This window comes from Gymnoscopelus microlampas, assembly GCF_963454915.1.
Source record: "Gymnoscopelus microlampas genome assembly, chromosome: 11".
Classification (NCBI taxonomy): domain Eukaryota; kingdom Metazoa; phylum Chordata; class Actinopteri; order Myctophiformes; family Myctophidae; genus Gymnoscopelus; species Gymnoscopelus microlampas.
Window position 1 is genome coordinate 12,338,884 of NC_139948.1, and position 17,422 is coordinate 12,356,305.

Sequence of the window (17,422 nt, forward strand, 5' to 3'; positions counted from 1 at the left end):
CGGGGTCTATTGATGGCATGTAGGGCTACACAATATAACGGTATATTGATTATCACGGTCTGGGATTTTGATTACCGTAATATTGTGATCATATGACATAAGTGTGTTATAAGCCCACAATGCGGTGCATCGCGATGCATTGTGAGCTTGTGCAGATCTGCTGTATTATCTTTTTTTGTGTGTGTGTGTGTGTGTGTGGGGGGGGGGGGGGGGGGGGGGGGGGGGTTATTGTCCTACAATACAATGTTATCAACACAATATCGACAGAGATATTTGGTCAAAAGTATCGCCGTGACATTTGATTTTGTTCATTTCGCCCCGGCACATGACATGGCTTTCCTGTGAATGGAGTAATATGGATGGAAAGACGGACAAAAGAATTGGGGGGACATGCACGTACGAACAGCCTTCAAGTGAAAATAGCAGATCTACAAGCTTTGTGTCTCCTTGTGAGCTAGTAGACATGCTATTTTCACCATTTCTTTATTTAAAAAAAAATGAAAATGAAAATGATTAGATATTTTCATTTTATTTATTAAATATTTTTGAGAAATGTTGGAATTGTTGGAAATGTAGGAAACGGAAAAGAGGAGATGGGCTGCACCCGCGTCACAGCGTCAAAGAAATGCACAACATTGAGGCTAATTACCTCCTATCAAAGTGCATGTTTTTTTTTTATCAACCGTGTGGCTAGGAGTTTACCATTATTATACCACGGCTGCTTACCAACAGTTAAAATATTTGGGACAATATGGTCTTTAATCACTTAAACCCTATATACTTAGTCGACCTAGTCTCGTGTGGCCAGAATGTTGCCTCCCACAATTTTCAAATAGCATTCAGAGATTGTGGAATAGAGGATATGCGCATGCTTAAAGTGAATGGCACATCGAGTGGCAAATCGAGTGGCAAAGCAACATGCAAAGTGAGTTTAACATTCTTTAATGTTGTTTAATACAATCAGATATGACTTTTCTGTTTGGATGCATGGGCTGTCAAGGCCAGAAAGTATTTTTTTGACACTCATTAGGCATTCCTGCATAACTTCCGGGTTTGATGATGATGTCAAACGCATATCCTCCATAGTTGTGTAGTATGCGAGACTATAGTCGACCCCCAAGAGCTCTATACTATATGTCGCCAGCTTTAATTCCTTCAACACCAAAAATTGCGAATCTACAACTTGTAGAGCTTAAAGATTGGCCATTTTCACCCCAGAATAGGGACGCTAGGTTTCATGTGGTTAGAAATAGAAACGAAGTTTGTGAATTATGTTATAGAAATTGTATTTATTATTATCATTACTATGTATTGTTAAGATACAGTTTTTACAGTAAGCCTGTAGCCTACCATATGGTACATTTAGTTAGCCTTATTTGCAGAGTGAGCTAATGGATGAAAATCTAAAACTTAGGATCAAGTAGTTTGCCAATAAATTGCTATGACATGACGTCCTGATCTCCACCCTGCCTTGGATTCCTGAGTTGCATTATAAAATTTAAGCAAAATCACACACACACACACACACACACACACACACACACACACACACACACACACACACACACACACACGTCAGAGAGAAGCTCAGGAGAATAGCTCTGCAACAAAAACAACACACTCACTGCCTTTAATAAAATAAAGAAAACAGTGTATTGCTGTATTGATCTTCTTGTCAATTTTCCCTGTGGTAATCAAAAACGGTATCGAAAATATTCTTCAAGGTATTGTATGCCAAAGAAATGCCAAAGAAATGCCAAAGAAATGCCAGTATCGTGACAACACTAAAGGCCACTTTATGCTTTGAGTGACCAGTGTCAAATAACAAGTCGCACCACGTGCCTTACAAGTCTCGGGTGTTCATACCGTCTGCGACTTCCCCACAACATATAAACGAGGAAGTGAATGTGGTCTCACACATCTCCATGGCAAAGATGGTTGATTTAGAAAGATAGACCATCCCAATAGGCTCTATGCACAGCAGCCATATTGTGGAAAAAAAATCACAGGTGTTGCCAATGATACTAATGGAGCCTCTGTTCCATTCTGGTCAAACAGAGTCAGGGTGCTGAGATATTGTGCATGTTGGCTCACTGGAAACACTCTGCTACACCAGTGGGTCTAAAATGTGGGTCCAGGGACCCTCATGGTTCCTTGAGGGGGTTCCAAATGGGCCCTTACGGGTGTGTAACGCTGAGTGTACAAATGGTCCATTTTGTTCCATTTGTACACTCTCAGAGTTATGGGGGTCGTGGGAATTAAAAAGTCTGAGAACCACTGTGCTACACTAAATGGAACAGAGCCTTCATTAGTATCATTGGTAACACCTGTGAAGGAAGTGATAATATGGCTGCTGTGCATAGAGCCTATTGGAGCCACTAGGGGCGAAATGGTACAAATCCTACGAATGATCTCCGACGTCTGACGGCAGATCTCACGAACGTCCTACATTTACTGGTGCTAGATCCCACTAGAGCTAGAGTGTGTTGCTGGGGCAGTGAAAGGTCGATAATGAAGTTGATTTTCTCCTGATTTGTCTCTCTGAAAAAAATGTTTTGTATGAAAATCTTGGGAAGATCGTGTGGCTTCAGTGACCAGGTGGCCTAAGAATGGTTCAGAAGCTGAGTTCACGTTCACTTCTTCCATTGGATATAATAAGACTCCAACCTGCTTCCGCTCTCCTATTAAGGCGGCCACCTACTTCACACAGATACGTGAAGAAAACCGGATATGGCAGGTTTTTCATTCTTTTTGTCTTGGTCCATGGTAACGGCCAGAGCTTACTTTGTCTTCCCAACCAATCAAGACTATGCGGAAATTTATGAAACGTCTGCGAATATTTATTTCTCCAGAGGTACGCAACACCTTTTGCCTAAGTCCTTTGTGACACATTTTGTTGTTTTGACATCTATTCCGTGTGATATCGTTCGAATATTGGCCTTAAGACCAAACAATATATACACACATATCTCTCTCTCTCTGTGTATGTGTATATATATACTGTATAAGTGTGCGCGCGCACACACACACACACACACACACACTTACACACTTACACACACACACACACACACACACACACACACACACACACACACACACACACACACACACACACACACACACACACACACACACACACACACACACACTTTTTATTGTTGTGTTTCTTGAATTGTAAGAAACATCATAATTCATACTGTTATGCAATGATGTTTTCCAATAAAACTTGAACATGCACACATTCACACCTGGTAGCTGACCAGTACAATCACACCTGGGAGCTGACCAGTAGAACAGTCTGTACTGCAGATTCAGCTGTCCAATATGATGATTTGTTTTATATGCTGTACAAAGGTCTACATTCACAAACATACAGCATACTAGGCACCACACACACACACACAAACGCACGCACACACACACACACACACACACACGCACACACACACACACACACACACACACACACACACACACACACACACACACACACACACACACACTCACACACCTGCCCGACAGCCTGCCTCCTCCCACTCACAGTGCTCCACTCTCTCTTCTCCTCTCTTCTCCTCCACTTCAAAACTGCTCTGTAGGTCTTGTCACAGTCTTGCTTGAATATGACAAGAGCCACCATGACCGGTTTTGATTGAAAAAGCAAACGGGTGGAGTGCCGTTTGGAAATGTTTCATGTTTAAGGCGACTGAACAAGGAAAGGCCAAGGACACATTCCTAAGTAAGACAAATAAACAATTTTGTACCTCTTATTAGCAGCGCTAAGTGAACGTATGGCGTCAACCAAAGTCACACAATACGCACATACACAAACGTAGCATCAACAACACATAATGTTGCACGTTCCTGAAAAGGTTGAAAGTCAAAATGAAATAGCTTGTAGCTAATGTATAGCCGTTAATAGCGTTTTATTGAGCATATTATTTAGAATGATTTAGTGATGAGGCCGCCATGTCAAGGGTTTGTGGTTATCTGAAAATATTAATGAACGTCCTCCGGCAAGTACTGTAGTCTCCGTGGCCACGGTATAATTGCTAATAAATATTGAATAAGTGGAACAGAGTTCGGGATAGAAACGAGCGCACAGCACAGACTTGCAAGCTACTCGCCTGATTTTTCGTTTTCCCCATCATTATACAGTAAATCTACAATTTTTGAATATATTTGATCTAGTAGCACAGCCAACACTTTCCATTATGGACAGTGAGACGGCAAGAATGTATAGGACTCATGTTATTGTAAGGGAACGGGGTGCTTCAATAATTTGCCAATGTTGCAGTGTTGTGTAACCTTATAGTACAGTAGGCCAGCCAGATACTTGTACAGGACAGTAGTCGCTTGTATGGCCTTGCATGGGCTGTCCCTCCTTATTCTAGTGCAGCTGTCAAGTACCAGATTGAAATTTCACCTGTTATCCTAGACAGCAAGAGCCAAAGAGATATCCAGACAGACAGACAGACAGACAGACAGACAGTCATGGATATTAACCATATGAAACCTCGTGTCCCTATTCTGGGCATGTCATAATAGGATAATATTCGGTGCAAACAGGCCAACATTCGCCGAAAAGAGACGATCTATTCGCAATGCGAGTTTGTATATTGGCCTATCCACAAAATCCCATAAAACTTACCACACTCAAACTTCTATTCTGATGTTGTTGTCCTAACTTATAGATTTTGTCCATAATGTGTGTTGTGATATGTGATGCCTCTCGAACGATGACTGGTAGCCTATTCTATTTCCCTCTCTGTAAGAGAGGTGTTGTGTAGTAATGTCAATGTATTGAGTGATCTGTCTATGTATTGTGTATTTGTTTATGTGTTGTGATTTTTGTGTCCTGATGGCTGCTTGACACAAAATGAATTTCTCTTTTGTGCCACAGGGAGCACTTGTGTTCGAATGTTTCAAAAAGGATTCCACATTTTATTTCAAGGGTTTTTGAAAATCGCTCGAAGATGGCTCGAAGATCTACAAGCTCACAACGCGTCGCATCGCGATGCGTTGTTGCTTATTTCTCTCACACAATATGGCCACGCTGGGCCGGCGGGCGGGCGGGCGGGCGGGGGGAAACCAACCTGGAGTTCCACTCGGTGAGCTTGGTGGGTGGCAGGCAACCATAGCCTGGCGAGATCACGGAGGAGAGGAGCGGGCTGGCCACCGAGAAGAGGAACTGGAATCCCACGAAGCTTCCAGACACCACCGTCAACTCTCGCATCTCCATCACTCACCTGTAGTGACAGGAGAGAGAGAGAGAGAGACGTGAGGCAGAGAGAAGGGCGAGAGATGAATGATGATGTGGGCAAATTACCCCATTAGGACCGGGGAACGTGTTATTTTTAGATTTCTTTGGCTATAAAAAAAAATTGCAGATATTTAGCTCATAGCGCGGCACTGAGCTTGTAGATCTGCAATTTTTTTGAAAAATTGTGAAAATGTGTGCAAATCTTTGAATATATGCCTTTTTTAAAGCAAACTCAAATCTTTGCTTCTGGGGATTCTACAAATGTCTTCTAAATCCTAACAGTTTTCTGGAGAAAAAAAATCATATGTTGCTATAAAAGTGGTGCTCAAACCTTTTCATGTAAAGGACCACCCAAAATGGTATTTGGCCGAAAATATTTTGTTCCAGGGACCCCCTCAGAAGCAAAGATTTCAGTTAAAAATGTTCGCTTTAAAAATATATATTTAATTCAAATTCAAAGATTTGCAAAAATGTTCAAGATTTAAAAAAAATAGCAAGCTCATAGCGTGGCACTCGGTGCTGCGCTATGAACTTGTATATCTGCTATTATATCTGCTATTTTTGAATAACCAAAGAAATCAAAAAGATTACACAGATGCGTTCCCGGTCTTAATACTGTAGGTTAACTTTTTACGTGACAATTAATTGTCACACAAATAATTGCTGTAGATAATAATAACTCTCTTTGACCATAAAGATTACATTTCTGTTTGACTTTTAAGCTTTGAAATTGCACAGGGCAGATATGACAAATAACCTAAATACACAAAAGAAATAAGTGACATAATTGAACAACTTCATACTTCAAAAAATGCTTAAAAGAATTGTGGAAATGGCCAAAAATAGTGGAAATAGCAGATCTACAAGTTTGTAACAATTCATAACAATATTAGACAGACACGCAAAACAAACGTAACTCTGAGAGTGCACAAATGGAACCAAATGGACCCTTATGGTTCCGTATGGTTCCTTTTATACTTTGGCTATTCAAAAATAGCAGATCTACAAGTTCATAGTGCTATGAGCTTGTAGATCTGCTATTTTTGAAAAATTGTGAAGATTTGTGCAAACCTTTCAATATATGTATTTTTAACGTGAACATTTGTAACTCAAATCTTTGCTTCTGGGGGGTCCCTGGGACAAAATATTTTGACATGGGGTCCGCGGCCAAATACATATCATTTTGGGGGTCCTTGACATCAAAAAGTTAGAGGACCACTGCTTTAGGAGGTTCTAAATTGACCCTTACAAGTCTGTAACTCTGACAGTGTACAAATGGAACCAAATGGACCCGGTAGGGTCCATTTGGTTCCATTTGTACACTGTCAGAGTTAAGGGGGGTCCTTGAAATGTAAAAGTTAAACACTGTAAAAGAGAAACACTGCCCCAAAGAACGAACCCTTATTTGAGCAACACTATACTGTAATAACAGCCTAACATCAGTGGACGCCCTTTCTAAATTAGAGTTTCTAATTAGTGACCCTTTGTCCCGGTGAATGGAAATCTTATCTTTCCTACTATAACGTTCTCCACTATTCGGGGATGGCTTTTCACTGGCTGGGACGCACACTGCTGCAGCAATTTGCTGCCATTCAGTCACTGAGAGCATTAATGAGGTCACTCATTAATGCACTTCATGTTTGGCGATTAGATCTGGCTCAACGTTCAGCGTTCCCATTCATTTCCAAAGGTGTTCTGATAGGGTTAAGGACGGGGCTCTGCACTGCACTGGTGGAAAGTAACCGAGTATATTATTTACTCGAGTACTGCAGTCTGTACTTAATTAAGTCAAAAAAGGTCAATTTTTTATTTAATTACTTTATACTTTTATCTACTGCACACTACATCTCAGAGGCGAATGTTGCACTTTTTACTCCACTACAAATATTTGAAGTGTGACTTCATGTGACTTCATCTACTTGAAAATAGCCGATCAACAAGCTCACAACGCATTCATTTTTGAAAGAAATTCTGAAATCAGCCATTCATAATGAGTACTTTTTTGGTACTTTTAAGTATATTTTGATGCCCAATACCTTTGTACTTTCCCTCAAGTCAAACTTTGAATACAGGCCTTTTACTTGTAACAGCGTATACATTGTGGTATACTTTTACTTAAGTAAAAACTATGAGTACTTCTTCCACCACTGCTGTGCAGGCCAGTCATATTCTTCCTCACTCCATCATCATCATCTCAACAAACCCTTCCTGTACAGGGGGGGGGAGCATAACGGGGGGCATGGTGAGAGAGATTGTCATTCTGAAATAGTAAACAGCCTTCTGCAAACTGTCGCCACACGATTGTCTATAATGGCGTTGTAGCTATATTGACCACTTTCAACAAAATAGCTGATCTACAAGCTCACAACCGTGTCGTGTCGTCACGGCTTGTGAGCTTGCAGATCAGCCATTTTCGCCGTACAGTACCACAATTCCTAAAATGGCGCTTAGGGGTAGTTTAGATTTGCATTAGGGCTGGTAAACGAATATTCGAATATCATTTTCTAATATTGGGGAAATATGTATATTCAAATATGAAAATTAATATTCAAATAAAAAAAGATGTTGTAATGTTTATTTGACAGGGACAATACAAAAAACAATGTATCAAGTTATAAAAACAAACAAAATATGTTTTATTGGATCCGAGCACTTGATACATAGTTTTTTGTATTGTCCCTGTCAAAGAAACATAACAAAAATATATATATATTTTTTTATAATAACAATATTCGAATATATTTGAATATCTGCCAATTTTTAAGACCAATATTCAAATATAATTTCTGAGGAAAGTTACCAGCCCTAATTTGCATTCACGGGAACAAGGGGCACTAATTACCAACACTAATTAAAAGGGGGCTTTCACTGATGTTTGGTCATATGGTGAAGGGGTCTTCAACAGGGGGTCCTCAGATTTACTACAGGGGGACGGACAAATCTTTATGTGATAGGAACATTTTTACATTAACCACTTGAACACTAGCATCCCTATTCTGAGGGAAACGTTAGCCGAAAATAGCCGATCAACAAGCTTACAACGCCTCGCGCTTAGCTTGTACAGTAGATCTGCCATTTTCGGCAAAGAGGTTTGGTATAAGGGGGGAAAAAAGAGCGGACCAGATACAAGTTTTCAAAGTAGTGAGGGTTTAAGTGGTTAACTGTCTGAAAATACACATTAAAGGAGGAGTTCACCCAAAAAATTACTTATTTTCTATCAATTACACACCCCATGAAGCCTTGATTTCATGGATTTATTTTTGTTTTTGTGGCATTCTTAAGACAATAATTTGATGACCGTGTGTATTTCCGGTAGGAGACACAAATAATCTACTTTGTGTCTCCTACCGGATACATTAGCCGGTAGGAGACGGGAATCAAATTATTAGCTTAGGAATGCCACAAAAACAAAAAATAATCCATAGATTCAAGGCTTCATAGGGTGTGCAATTGATAGAAAATAAGTCATTTTTTGGGTGAACTCCTCCTTTAACATGAATCCAACACAACGCTACACAATGATAGTGCTGTCAAAGTCTATGAAGCCATCTATGAAATCTATGAAAAAATCAAATCTACAACACAATTCTACACAATATGTAGTGTTGGGGGGTCCCTGCTTCATCTCCCTCTCAGCTAAGGGGTCCTTGGACTGAAAAACGTTAAAGATCCCTGATATCATCTACTTTTCAGGATTCAAATTTAAAAAACAAAGCACCAAAGAAGCAGATCTACAAGCTCAAAGCGTGGCGGCGCGTTTCCAGCTTGTAGATCTGCTTACTTTTGTGTGACGCTGTAGTATGTTCAAGTAGGGCGTTAATTTGCGGGGAAAAAACACAAAAAAGTTAGAATATGGAGATAGACGGTGTCTGCCACACAGTAACGATAGAGTGTATATACTGTATACACGGAGGGAGGTGAAAGATGGAGGGAACGTGGGAAAAAAAGGTGCTGCCTGGCACCAAGAAAAAGGACAGGGGGGCGGAGAAACCCAGGGAGGGATGCTGGGGTATTACTGATGTGGGCACTGGGATGGAGGAGAGAGGCACGGCATGTGGGGGGTTAATATAGCAAAGCCCTTTCATTCTTGTGTGCATTTCACAAGGGGATTACGTGCGACTGTTTAGTAATCACACACTCAAGAATTCCTTGACAAGGACAAGAAGGAGAAAAAAAAACAGCAGTAACAGTAAGAAGGAAACGTATCAGAAAAGAGGATTGTCAAGATGTTGCAAAAGAGGAGGTTAACCCCTTGAACCCCAGCGACCCTATTCTGGGCATAAGAAGGAAAACGTTTGGTAGGAGGACATTTCGGCGAACATAGCCATATCTACAAGCTCACGTCGTGTTGCGACGCGCTTGTAAATGGGCTATCTTCAGGCAAAGAGATTTGGTGTAGAGGGAAAATGGAGAGCGCCCCCCCCCCCAAGTATAGACCCCTGGGGGACCCTGGCCAACAACATGGTTTAAGTGGTTAAGGTTTAAGTGGTTAAGTGGTTAAGAGAGGATGAATACATAACCATAGACTGTGGCCGGAAAGGCAGGGAGATAGGAAGCATAACAACACAAATGTAAACAAATGGGGAGCCGGAAACACTGTGTCCGTGCGAGCGTTTCCCCGAAGGAGTAGGCATGTCACAATTATTACATAATCGCCTAATTTAATCGTGATTTATTTCCGGCCCGCTACACTCACATTTTTTTTTTAAAAGTATACAATTATTGAATATGTCAGTAATTTCTTTGTATATTAAGATATTTGCAATATCTGCCCTTTATTTTTATACGTTCCAATGTTCAACGGCAAAAACGCAATAAAATAGTTAATCGCAATTATTTGCATGACAATTAATCGTCAACTTACATAACTTACACGACAACTTACGCAATCGTGACAGCCCTATGTAAGAGGCCGCCGTGGAAATGAACCAGACTGTCCACACAGCCAGCTGCCTCTCCAACGGTCACTTCAGGACATTGACTTTGACTTTCACGTGCACACATACATGCCTGCGCTCACACACCCACACCCACACCCACACACACACACACACACACACACACACACACACACACACACACACACACACACACACACACACACACACACACACACACACACACACACACACACACACACGGCTAACACAGATCCCCTTTTACCCAACCCCGGCAAACTAGAACCCTCATCTTTTCACACCGAAGCCACTCTACATCACCGGCAGAACAAAAAAAAACAGCCACTAAAAAAACGGTCTCTCCAGCTCCAAGTCAAAGGGGGGACAGAGGGTCTTTTCTCTCCGCTGTCACCAGGGGGAGCGGCGCGGAGGGGAAACACTCGGGTCCTCAAAGTCCCGTTCCTCCCATTCGCTGTCACAGAGACGGCCGTTATCTGGCAGATTAGCAAATCTCGCTTCTCAGGTTCTTCTCCCTGCCTTTGAGCCATTTCGTTCAAGTTCGAGCAGGCCAGCTAGAACTCTGCGAGGCCATAAAAGTAACACTAGTTCTATATATATATATAAACCAGCCGTTCTGCCGTTTGCCCCCATTTCGGTCGAGCCCTCAATCGTCCCGGACGCCCTGCCATCATGCCTAATTTATGCTCCGCCGTGTAGTGTCACTACACGCCGAAAATAGCAGATCCATACGTCCACAACGCGTCATAGATGCGACCCGTCGTGAGCTTGTAGATTGGCTATTTCCGGCACGCGACGTACGTGGCATGTGGGGGGGGGGTTTAACCCATTCGATCCCGGAACGCATCTGTGTCATTTTAAGATTTCTTTGGCTATTCAAAAACACCAGATCTACAAGCTCATAGCACCTATGAGCTTGTAGGTCTGCTATTATGAAACATCAGGAATATTTGTGCAAATCTTTGAATATATACATTTTTAAAGCTTACATTTGTAACTCAAATCTTTGCTTCTGGAGGGGTCCCTGGAACAAAATATTTTACAAAAGTTCGCTTTACCAAATATATATATATTCAAAGATTTGCACACATTTTCACGGTTTTTCAAAAATAGCAGATCTACAAGCTAGTGCCGCGCCACGAGCTTGTGTATCTGCTATTTTTGAATAGCCCAAAGAAATCTAAAATGCAACGTACTGTATATATTCTGTTATAAATCAGGCTTCACACAACCTGACCGGCAGTGGAGAGCACAGTGTCAGGCAATCAGTCACACTCACTCACTCACTCCTCGGCGAGGGGGATTAGGAGAGAGTAGGTCTCTCCTCTCCAAAAGCCCTTTAGACAGATCTGTCCAAGCCTGTGTGAGTGAGTGTCTGAGAGAGAATGTCCCACTCGGTGTGTCGCGTCGCGTCGCCCCCCCCACATTCACCTCTACGACGACATCTTGAGACTCTCCTAGCCCATTGGTTCTCAAAGTGGGGTCGGGGGCGACCCCCAGGGGTCCAGGGGGGGTGGGGTCCAGGGGGTCCCCAGCAGAAGTGGTTAACATAGCATCACAATCATCTGACCCACTTTATCCATTTATATGTTGGCTATTCAAAAAGCCAACATATTTTTTTTTTTTTCATCCCACGATTTTGTAACCCTTTTTCACCCGGTGCCAATTATTTAAGTCATCCTGGGCGCTACACTCCCCCCGCCAGCCTAGGGAGCCCAGACAGGGGGGAGGTTCCCCGGTAGGACGCAGCGCGTGGAAGGAACACGTTATTCCAACCAGTTAGATCTGCAATTTCTAATAATATTTTTGAAAAATATAGAACATTTTTGAATAATTTAGATTTTTTTTTTAACACAAATCTCTTCTGGGGAGTCCCTGGCACAAACACTTTTAAGATGGGGGTCCGCGCGGACAAATGTATATCAATTCGGGGGTCCTTGGCACGAAAAAAGCTTGAGAACTACTGTCCTAGCTAACTAAGACACCTGAGAATTTAGATTAACATTTATTTACATTCCGGGGGGTGGCTCAGAATGAGGCAATAGCATTTCAAATCTGCAATCTCTAAAGCTTCATGTCCCAGCTTCAGGAGGACTTGAACCTGTAGGTCTCCCAGCTTGGCCAAATGGGGGATATTGCACGTATGAGCTTCGGGCAGTGCTACTCGTCAACCAGTCGGATGTCCTACCCAACACCAGGGTGTAAATTCCTCAGTGGAAGAGTATAGGGAGACCACCTCCAACCGCTGCAGATGTGCTACTTACAGTGGTGGAAAGTGCATGTACTGTACTTGAGTACAATTTTGAGGCATTTGTACTTTACTAGAGTATTTCCAATTTTCAATACTTTTACCGTACTTCTACCCCACTACATCTTAAGAGGCAAATATTGTTCTTTTTACTCCACTACAAATCATGACAGCTTTATAGTTACTTGTAGATTTTGATAATGAATACAAAACATACATTAACCACTTCAGCCCTATATATATCCTTCAGCTATTTGAAAGTAGCCGATCTACAAGCTCCCAATGCGGAATATATTCAAAGGTTTTGTATACATTTTGAAAACTTCTGAAAATGGGACATTCTGCAGTAAAACCAGACTTTTACTTTTAACAGAGTATATATATATATATATATATATATACACTGTAGTATTGATACTTTTACTTAAGCAAAAAACATGAGTACTTCTTCCACCTCTGACTAGTGACATTGTAACATACATTACAGATCGGTTGAAATAACGTTCTATTCATCAAAATAAGTTCTGGGCCCAGACGGCTGGCGTAGCGTTCCGGGCACCTAGGGTGCTAATGCCTGACAGCGTGTCGCGTGTTCGAGTCTCGATCCCGACGACCTTTGCTGCGGGTCACTCCCCGTCTGTCTCTCCCCATTTCCTGTAAGTCTACTGTATACTATCAAATAAAGGCAGAAAAAGCCAAAAATACATATATTTTTTTAACAATTCGTTGCTTTTAAGTTAACCCATTAAGACCGGGAACGCATCTGTGTGTCATTTTTTTGATTTCTTTGGCTATTCAAAAATAGCAGATCTACAAGCTCATAGCGCGGCACCGAGTGCCGCGCTATGAGCTTGTAGATCTGCTATTTTTTTGGAAAATCGTGAAAATGTGTGCAAATCTTTGAATGTATATATATATTTTTTTTTTAAGCAAACATTTTTAACTCAAATCTTTGCATCTGGGGGTCCCTGGAACAAAGCCAAAGAAATCTAAAAATGACACGGTCTAAAAGGGTTAAGACCAGACCAAATCACAATTAAGACCATATACAATGCCAAAGATTACAGACTGATGGACATACTGTACTGTAGCGTACAGTACACACGAGTAGAGACTCGACAGCAACACTAGCCATAAGATTGTTGTCCCAACGCCATACTGGCCTGTTGCCCACACATGACACTCCAGGCATGTAGCCTACATTAAGTTCTATTTTTACACAGGGGGGGGGAAAAAGTCCAGTGTCATGACTCCACGTGTCTCCGCCTACACCATACAGCGAGCGCAGGGCGACACACACACACACACAACAGAGGAGCGCACACGCCTCATGACAAACTGTCACTGTCACATGCAAACCCCTTTCAAGTCAAATGACAGCAGCGTACACATACATAAATAAAGGAGGATGGTGGCCTTAACGCTTGAACCTTCAGGGCGTTATTCTTTTTCCCCCCGAACAACATCTGGGATTGTTTTTTGAAACTTGACGTAATTGCGCAGGGTGAATATTTTGAGAAATTGAAGAGAAGGCTGGCCAACATGTACACACACCATTTTTTAAACACAAGAAGAGGTGTAAAACGGAACCAAATGGAAACCTTAAAGGGCCTGTAACTCTGAAAAGCGTGTACGGGGGTTCCATTTGGTTTCATTTTGCACACTCTTTCGGAGTATGAGAGAGGTTTCACCCAAACCCCCTGTTCCATAACACAACTCCCCAACTTGTCGTATCATTGGGCTTGTCTGAGCCAACCCGGGCCAGCTTCATAGCATGGCATCCTAAGTAGCCAATTATTGTGGGCTGTGGTGGCAGCATCACACCGCCGTCCTGGGTCCCATTGTCGGGTCCCAAGACAAGACAGACGGCCTCTTATTGTCCCCTTATTGCAGCACATTCCACAGCCATGTTGGTTGGATCATCTGCTGCATGTGCCTGAATAATTCATTGGTAGTGCCTCACCTGGGTTAGAAGCGGCTTTAAGCCTGCCACATGGAGAGAGAGAGAGCGAGCGAGAGAGGCGTACACACCACACACACACACACACACACACACACACACACACACACACAGTCCCAAGTCCTACTACATCTGACATTAAGCAGGAGAGCCGGCTCAACCAGCCACGTTTGACCTTGTTGAGGAGTATGTGCTGCTGTCAGCAAACTATGACCCCCGTGGCATATCGACCGACATAAATAATAGCGGTTCAATTCCCCCTGCCCTCTCTCGCTCCAGCAGTGGAAAGCTAAAAGAGCCCTATATGAATACAAGAACAGCTCGCCCCAAAACGCGCTCGCCCTGGGGTCAAATCCAACGATCTCAGAATGGTTGCCACCAGGTATTCCTATACGTAACCTCAGTAAAACTATGCCTAAACCTAACCTTATTCCTAACCGTAACTTCAGTAAAACTATGCCCAAACCTGACCTTATTCCTAACCGTAACCTCAGTAAAACTATGCCCAAACCTAACCTTATTCCTAACCGTAACCTCAGTAAAACTATGCCCAAACCTGACCTTATTCCTAACCGTAACCTCAGTAAAACTATGCCCAAACCTAACCTTATTCCTAAACGTAACCTCAGTAAAACTATGCCTAAACCTAACCTTATTCCTATACGTAACCTCAGTAAAACTATGCCCAAACCTAACTTTATTCCTAACCGTAACCTCAGTAAAACTATGCCCAAACCTAACCTTATTCCTAAACGTAACCTCAGTAAAACTATGCCCAAACCTAACCTTATTCCTATACGTAACCTCAGTAAAACTATGCCCAAACCTAACCTTATTCCTATACGTAACCTCAGTAAAACTATGCCCAACCCTAACCTTATTCCTATACGTAACCTCAGTAAAACTATTCCAAAACCTAACCTTAAACGTAACCTCAGTCAAGCTATGCCCAAACCTAACCTTATTCCTAAACGTAACCTCAGTAAAACTATGCCCAAACCTAACCTTATTCCTAAACGTAACCTCAGTAAAACTATTCCAAAACCTAACCTTAAACGTAACCTCAGTCAAGCTATGCCCAAACCTACCCTTATTCCTATATGTATAACCTCAGTAAAACTATGCCTAAAACCCTGAACGTATTTCTAACCTTATCCTCCAGTCCAAAAACGAATACAACAATACAAGAACCGCTCGGGCGAGCTGTCAGCGAAAAAAAAGATGGGGGCGAGTGTGTTTCGGGGCGAGTCTTTCCGGTAACCCCCCCCCCACCCATATGCATCCATGTCTACCGCATTGATGCACCAGGGGGCCACTGCTCACTGCTGGTCGCTCTACCAGCAGCAGCAGCCATAGCCATCATCAACAAGGCAAAACAAAAACAAACGTGAAATTAATGTGTAAACAAGGGCAGTTTTTAGCTATTATCTCCCCCGGGTTAGGGGAGGGGGAGGGGGGGGCTGAATATAACGACGGACGGACGACAGGTGTCGGATTTTTTTATAGAGCTCAATAAAAATAAGGCGATCTACATCTAGATGTTGTTATTGTTGTAGTGGCAACGATTCATCATTAGGGATCATTATATCATGAAAGAATATGCGGTAAAAAAAAATACAGCACTGCATTATTATTATTATTATTAGACATGGACGGGAGGTTTATAATTGGCTGCCTTTGGTTTGCGCCGCCTTTGTCATTATGGAAAGCATTTAAAACGGAATAATTATTATGCACAATGAGGGGGGAGGAGGGGAGGGTGGGCTTCATGCAGAGCAGAGAGAGGGTCTCTCACTCTCTCTCTCTTCTTTGCAGTGCGTCAACATTGTAACAGCTTTTGTGAATGAAGCAACACTGTATCATCAAACATCATGGCAAACGCCTTAAAAACACACCGATCGCATATCGCTGCAAAAGAAAAACACACACACGGGGGGGGGGGGGGCTCCACCTTTCAGCTGCACGCCGATCAGACCCCCCGATCTACAAGCCTTTACAACGTAGTAAAGGCTTGTAGATCGCGGGGTCTGATCGGCGAACGACACAACGGTTACCTTTATTATGCACGATTCCTAATCAAACGGAGCCCCTGTGATCCCTGCCACCAACACCACCACGGTGTTGCATTCAACGCGACAACGCGAGAAGGGAGAGAGAGAGAAAAACCTCGCGATCACCGCTTTGCCTTTGCGATCACAGAGTCAGGGATCCATTATCATCGTTACAATAATAATAAAGCCCATTAATAACAACAATAAGGATCGGGTGATCTGTGTCTGTCTGTCCCGGCCCGATGCAGGCAAGCAGACACACAGATCACCGGGGTAGTAGTAGTAGGAGGAATATATCTTTACCTGATATCAGTCAGTCGCATAGGGTCTGTGTGTGTGTGTGTTCGTTCGTGTGTGTGTGTATGGGGGTATAGCCTCCCGTTGTAGCTGCCTGCTACCCCCACCACCACCACCACCACCAACCCCCCCAGTCCGATCCGATCCGCCTTCTTCACTTCTTTAATGCAACTTTAGCCTGGGCTAACCTGCTAGCTTTGCAGATCTCTCTCTCTCTCGCTCTCTGTGTCTCGATCCGTGTCATAGAAAAAACAAGACAAGAAAAGAGATCCTTTCCGTGCGACGGGGGCGGATCGACGGCCACGCCACCAGATCACAGCCCGCGGCGGTCGCTCATCTCTCGTCTCGGGCTTTGATCGTCTCCTCCTTCCGACGCCGACGTCCTCCGGATCCCCCTGTGTAACGCGGGGTATGGAAGTGGTGGAGTTGTTGAGGGGAAAGTTTTTTTTTAGCCCGTTTTTTATTTCGCCGTTGACAGTTCTCTTCCCAACGCTGACCCCGTGACGTGACGCCGCGCCGACACCACGTCCCCCAGCCCCGCCCCCTCCCCTCGCAGCCACACACAGCACGGCGCCACGCCCCCTTGCTGCTGTAAGCCACGCCCCCCGGGAACAAAGGCCACAATGTTGCAGCATTATTGATAATAATGACAGTCACACACACACACACAGGCAGTACAGGGGACAC

At 43.0% G+C, this 17,422-nt stretch overlaps 1 protein-coding gene across 2 annotated transcripts in view; it reads right to left on the reverse strand.

Moving 5' to 3' along the window:
* tlcd4b (TLC domain containing 4b) overlaps window positions 1-17,206 on the reverse strand; it is a 36,707-nt gene extending 19,501 nt beyond the window's left edge. Inside the window, exons 1-2 of one of the 2 annotated variants that reach the window (XM_084071691.1) lie at window positions 16,924-17,206; window positions 5,097-5,249 (exon numbers count right to left, since the gene is read on the reverse strand). In XM_084071691.1, the coding sequence (XP_083927817.1) occupies window positions 5,097-5,242 (146 nt within the window). In that variant the 5' untranslated portion in view covers window positions 5,243-5,249; window positions 16,924-17,206. Of the gene's footprint in view, window positions 1-5,096; window positions 5,250-16,741 lie in introns of both variants that reach the window. The other variant, XM_084071690.1, reaches the window with a different exon arrangement.
* Between the last annotated feature and the right edge of the window lie 216 nt (window positions 17,207-17,422).